Below are 7,183 nucleotides of genomic sequence, written 5' to 3'. Positions count from 1 at the left end.
TGAGGCTTTTTCGTACGCCACATTTCATATGGTGTTTTTGATTCTTTCAAAACCCTTGTTGGAGTTATATTTAACGAATATGTAGCCGTTAAAGCAGCTTCTCCCCAAAAAGCTTTGTCTAAACCAGCTCCAGCTACCATAGCCCGAGCCTTTTCCGTTATGGTTCTCACCATACGTTCAGACACACCATTTAACTGTGGAGTACGTGGTAGCTTATGCCTTTTTCAACGCAATAATCTTTCATTTCGTTTGACAAATACTCCCTACCATTATCACTATGTAAATTTACTAATTTTAAATTAAAATGAGCTTCGCTTTTGGCAACATAATCTCGAAAGGCAGAAAATACATCTGACTTCCGAGCAATTAATATGTAACGCAATAATGAGAGTATATTCATCCAGAAACAAAACAAAATAATTTCTTTCATTAATTGTAGTTGGAGTGATTGGACCACAAACATCTGTATGAACAATGAATAATGGGCGTCTTACATGACTTTTATCTTTAGCTTTTCGAAATGGTACTCGTGCTTGTTTACCGTTTACACAAGCTTCGCATAAATTATCGTTTACTCTAACTTTTTCTATTTGCTTTATATCTGCAAACATCTCTTTATTCTTCAACTCTAAGAATTTATTTTTACCGATATGCCCTAAGCGCTGATGCCATAATGTATAATCATCTCTTCAGCACTAGTTGCTTGAGCAACACAATTTTTAAAATTCATATTAAGCATAAATTCAATAGCAGTTAAATTGTTCAAGGGCTTACATGATATTACAACGTTACCATTTTTATGTATTTTTACTCCTTGTTCGTCAAACGTCACGCTCATTCCTGCCTGCTGAATTCTTCGAACCGAAAGTAAATTGTACGGTACATCTGGACAGTAGAATACATCCTGCAGCGTCCCTTGTATACCCCTGTTGGTGGTGATATGTATGGTACCCCTCTTTGTTGCACTAATGTATGTACCATTCTTCGCAACGGAAATTTTTACTGGTACAGGAAGTGTGTCAAAATTTTCGGCTACATATTCTCTGTTGATTATGTAATCCGATGCACCCGAATCCAAGATAAATGTAGTTTTATCTTGATCAGATTTGTCCTTCTCTTCATATTCTCCCACCATAAACGCAACACGTGATGGGTCATAATTTGTTGAGGATGTATTATAATTTCCTGAAGATGCAGATGGTTGTATTACTTCAATTGTTTCAGCCATTTTCTCACTTTGAATATTTGAATGTTTCACTTGTTTTTTATAATAATAGCAGTCCTTTTTAATATGATTTGTTCTCCCGCACTGATAACATCCTTTAATTTGTCCTTTAAAGGCTATAGCCGGTTTTGGGGGTCAAATCTGCCCTGGAAGGGATTTTATTCCAATTTGCGCCATTCGATAGCCTACCAAAAAAGATACCTTTCAACCAAGTTTTAGCCCTATAGCTCATCTGTAAGGGTAGTTATAGAGGAAAAACGAAAATCCAGTTTTTGGCCCATTTTCCCCATTTAATGACAATTTTAAATTCTGAAAAAAATGTGACACATTTCTGACACCAAACCGCATACTTTGAATCGTTTTCAGATTTTTCCGTTGCAAACTTTGGCTGTAAAAATCGAAAAACACGAAAAAAATCGAAAAAATGCAGATTTCATATGGAAATCGAAGAGACACTAGAACAGAATTAATTTAGCAATGAGATATTGTCCTAAGTATTATGCTCAATTTTTTTCAAATTCCTGCGATTAGTGCGTCATAGTAGGAAAAAATAAAAACCACTTTTTTCGGCGTTTTTTCCGTGAAAAACTACCGTAGTAGCACAAAATATTGTATACATATTCATACAATATTAAAAAGAGATACAATCTGTTTTTAATATTTAAATATACATATAACATTTATTCTACATTAAGAAACAAATATTCTTTTTGAAATATACAGGAAATATCTATTTCATGTTACGAGAAAAATATTTTTTTCTAAATATAAAATGAATCTTTATTTAATATTAGAAATGGAATATTTTTTTCCTAATATACAGATAATATTTATTTCATATTATGAAAAGAATATTTTTTTCTCATTATAAAATGAATCTTTATTTAATATTAGAAATGGAATATTTTTTTCCTAATATACAGATAATATTTATTTCATATTATGAAAAGAATATTTTTTTCTCATTATAAAATGCATCTTTATTTAATATAAGAAATAGGATTTTTTTTTAAATATGCAGGAAATACTTTTCATGGAAAAATATTTCTTCCAGAATATGGAAGTCATACAACTTTCATATTACGAATGACATATTGGTTTCAAATATAAAATAAATCTTTATTCAATACTGGAAGTAAAATGTTTACTTTTAATTTACTTTGAATTCGAGTGTGTCACTTAATCGACATACATTTATATTATAAGAACATTACGAACTTTTTAATCTTATACAGTTCAATCACGTTGCGTGAGACATAAGAGTTATGATTAATTAATTAATTAATTAATGTTCTTACTATGTGCGACAAAGTTGCACGAACAATAATCGTAACTCTTATGTCTTACGCAACGTGATTGAACTGTATAAGATTAAAAAGTTCGTAGCAACAGACTCCCCATAGTATTGGAACCTATTCGAGATCTTTCTCGGCTTTGTCTAAACAGAGTCTGGAGATTATACTCGCTGCGCTAGAAAATATAAACATTCGACTGCAGTCAAAGTATTTGGGAGAGGTCCTGGCCTTATTGCAGCGGAGATCATTCATTCTTTAGCGAGCAATCTGTGTTGGGACGCAACGTATACAATGTGAGACCCACGAATGTATCTCTAGAATGAATTTGACACCAAATCTCAAGACTTCGACCACCCGACTAGAAGAAATATATCAGTCTAAGTGTCGAAGGCTCTTGAGCTCGAAGCGACGGGACTCGTCCGATTTTTTGTACGACTTTCCGGCGCCATAACATTTACAGTTTAAGACAACGTCTGGACCATTTTCTAGATCTCACCCCCAATTTTCTCCCACTTTGCTTCATCACCTCCACCACAATTTTTGCGTTCTAGTCTTCAGTCTTCAGCCAGCTCTTACATAACGAACGGTTTGACTGCGGAACGCGACCTATATGTATACATAGTATAATTATAGTATAGAATAGTATAGAAAAGTTATTATAGTATAGAATAGTATAGAAAAGTTATTATAGTATAGAAATACGTAGCGTGCGTGTAGTGTAATAATACAAACGGATACCTCTCTACACCTGCATTTCATCGATCGCAGAAAAGGTAAGTACATTTATGTAATGTATAATAAATAAATAAATATATATATATATATATTTCATTTTCTAAAGACTTGCAATTAAAGTTTTGGTAAATGTTACGTTTAGGGGAGGCACCTTGGATGACATATGTTGTCAAGGTCAACATTCTGAACAACTTTTCTCTATACCTTTATCCGTCGCTTGGACTTAGTTTGCGAAATAATTGCAAAAAACTTTCGTTAAATTTTGGTTACAAGTACAGTTTATTCTCATACAATCTGTCACTGAACACTAATTGAAATATACAGAATCATATACGAGTTGTTTTGTGGTTAGTTTGGCGGTGAGAGCCGCCCGACTACGCTTACAATGTTCCACATTTTGATTTCGTACATGTGTTTTTATTTCACGCGTACGTTGCCAACCCAAATGACTTTTTTCCTTAATACTTGCTTCATTTCCACGCACATATTAGTCGTTTTTGCCTTCAATACTGAAAATAACTGTTGCATTTTTCAAACTTTTTTTGTTCATAACTTTTTAATTAAAAACGAGCAAAAAGGTGACCTTGACAACATATATCAAGGTCAAGGTCATCCGAGCTGCCTCCCCTAAACGTAACATTTATCAAAGCTTTCAAAGATAGTTTTTCATATACCATTTATTTTGCAGTTACACAATTAAATTTCACAATGGCCGAAAAACGTTACAAAAAATATAAATTTATAAAGAAACAGATAGCTTTCAATCAGAGTCAGATGAGTCTTCATACCGAAGAAGAAAGTATAATCATGCCAAATAATTCGACAACAATTAATGACCCCGTCATATCCGATCAGAGTTCACAATTTGATCTTCAAATTACAAATAATAGGAGTAACACAAATTACATTACAGATGATACATCTACTGCTTTTAGAAATTTAAAATTAATTACCTTTTTAAAAACATGGTCCCTAGAAAATAAAATCAATCATACCCAACTAAACAATTTATTAAAAGGCTTGAAGGACTTTTTTCCTGATTATCAGATTCCACGCGATGCACGAACTATATTAAAGACTATGCGCTCATCAAGCAATATTACATCACTTATTAGCAAAAAGAATACGATAGCTCAATATTCATATTTAGGTATAAAGCCGCATTTATTTACTTTATTAGAAAATGAAAGTGTATTGACGGAGCTGAAAGAAACATTTATGTTTCAATTAATTTTTAATGTCGCTGGTATTCCACTTTCAAAAAGTTCAAATAAACAGTTTTGGCCCATTTTATGCAAAATAGTATTGAAACATTGTACGGTGCCCCCTTTTCCAATAGCAATATATTATGGCGATGCAAAACCTAATTCCTTGACTGATTATTTAAATGATTTTGTACATGAATTGAACGATATTTTAGAATATGGATTATTTTACGATGGTAATAATTTTAAAGTAACTGTTATATGTTTTACGTGTGATGCACCTGCGAGAGCATTTTTAAAAAATATTAAAGGACATACGGGTTACAAAGGTTGCGAAAGAAGTACAGAAACGGGTATATATTACAAAAAACGAATTGGTTATGTAAAACGTGACGCTAGCGCTCGAACGCATTCCCATTTTGAAAACTTTCACGACATTGCTCATCATCCAAATAATCAAACAACACCTCTGTTAAATATAATTAAACTCGATATAATAAAACATTTTGCTCTAGATTATATGCATTTATGTTGCTTAGGGGTAATGAAAAAATTACTCGGTCATTGGTGCAAAATACAACTTGGAATTTCAGATAAGAATAAATTATCAAAGAGAATGACATCTTCAGCAAAATATGTACCCAGTGAATTTAATCGTAAATCGCGTCCCATATCGGAGCTACCTCGATTCAAAGCTACTGAGTTCCGACTATTCCTTTTATACTTGGGACCCATTCTGTTAAAACAAATTCTTCCAGATAATTATTATGATCACTTCTTGTTATTTCATGTCGCTATTAGAATTTTATTACATAATAAGTTATATCCAAACGCAGAGTGGTTAAATACAGCTCGGGGAATGTTATTTAAATTTGTTGACAATTGTCCTAGCCTTTATGGCAGAGAATTTTGTACATATAAATATTCATAATTTAGTGCACATTTCAGACGACGTAGAAAATTTAAGATATTCTTTGGAGGAATTAAGTTGCTTTCCTTTTGAAAACTATTTAGGAAAGCTAGTAAGCATGCTACGTAGATGGAATAACCCTTAGCACAAATAACAAATAGATTATCGGAAAATGGAATGCCTACAGTCACGGAAAATATTAATACACAAATAAGGATTACAATCAGCAATAACAGAAAAACAATACAACTTCCTTATTTTAAATTAAAAGCGTATGGATTTTGTGACCGTTATGTCTTTTTAAAAAATGGACATGTCCTACAAGTCACAGACATATTAGAAAACAGAATAGTTGGGAAATTATCAACAAACTTAAAAAATTTTTATAAACACCCTATTAAATCCAAAATAATAGGATTATTTAAATTTGATAAATTGACTGATGAAATTTTGTCTTACGAACTAAATGAAATTTTGTACAAATCATTCGTAGTTAAATGCCATTCATATTTCGTAGCATGTGAACTGCTTCATCAGTATCACTAAATTTAAGTTTAATTACGTTATTTTAAAGTAAATATTAATTGAGGTATTTATAAATTTATATTTTTAAGGATTATTTTATATAATTTTTAAAATGTCGCCAACGAGAAAAGTATCCAAAATTCCAAAACACAATATATCCAAAAAGCGCATTATTTTCGAATCATCCGATTCATCTGATTCTTCGAAAGAAAGCCAACCAATTGAGCCATCGCAAATAGAAACACCAAGTAAGTCGGAAAATAGACAAAAATGCTAAATCTTTATTATAAATATCAAAATAGTAATCAATTATACATATAATAAGATAATAAACTTAAGGTGATAATAATACTTTGTGATATTCTCCACAGATGTACATAGTATAACAACAAATAAGGATGAGGGACAATTGGCCGCATTAAGTCGGCAATATATCGAAATAAAATACGACGTAAAATTAATTTTAAATAAATTAGAGAATATTGAAAGATTATTAAATGTTAGAGTAACGGGTGGAAGCAGCCATGACGAATTAGATAATAATTTTCTAAATCAATTACCATTAGCGTCGGTAGTTGCCATCAACGATTTTGATACGATGATATCAGAACACACAGAAAAATTTAATTCGCTGGTTTGTATTTACTGTTGTTTGGTATGTGGTACATATATATAATCTGTAATGTTGACATCAAATAAATAATGGCATATATTTTTCAGGTACAACTGTTATATCTAGTCGGTGGAGACACCAACAAAAAAATTATTTATAATATGCTTCGGAAAATTATGTCAAATGAAGCAGCTACGAATTATTCCGGATAAGGAAAGAAGAAAAAATTATCATTTGTAAATTTAAAATTATATGATGCTGTAATGAGTAAGTAACTATAATTATTACTTTTATGTATTGCCACGAGCTATACGTAATACATATGTATGTATTTTGTTTCATTTTTAATTTCACAGCTGCCACAAGAAGAAGGCAAACTACAATTACGGAGGTGGAAATAAGACAATGCGTGTCTTTATTTTTAGCGACAGCCAAGTCAAGGCTGTAAGCTTATAAATATATATAAAATGTATCTTTATTTCAAGCGTATTCAATAAAAGTTAAATTAATATGCCATCAAATCCGTATTCATTATTATATATGTATCATTTGTTCCTTTGCCTTTTTTCCCTAGCTTCTTTCGCTTTACTAAATTCAATTTTCAGAGAAAGTCATACTTTGATTATAATAAAAAATCTTAAACAATAAAGTTCCATAAGATTCTGTTCACAGCTC

General features: G+C 31.4%; 1 protein-coding gene across 1 annotated transcript; it reads left to right on the top strand.

Annotated features, from left to right (window-relative positions):
• Nucleotides 1-5,994: 5,994 nt before the first annotated feature.
• LOC143364177 (uncharacterized) lies at nt 5,995-6,571 on the top strand. The gene is made up of 2 exons (XM_076804663.1): nt 5,995-6,143; nt 6,267-6,571. The coding sequence occupies exons 1-2, from the start codon at nt 6,008-6,010 to the stop codon at nt 6,569-6,571; spliced, it is 441 nt and encodes a 146-aa protein (XP_076660778.1). The 5' UTR covers nt 5,995-6,007.
• Nucleotides 6,572-7,183: the final 612 nt, after the last annotated feature.

This window comes from Halictus rubicundus, unplaced genomic scaffold (assembly GCF_050948215.1).
Source record: "Halictus rubicundus isolate RS-2024b unplaced genomic scaffold, iyHalRubi1_principal scaffold0322, whole genome shotgun sequence".
NCBI classification, from domain to species: Eukaryota; Metazoa; Arthropoda; class Insecta; order Hymenoptera; family Halictidae; genus Halictus; species Halictus rubicundus.
Note: the sequence above shows the minus strand (reverse complement) of the source record. Positions and strands in the feature narration are given on the sequence as shown.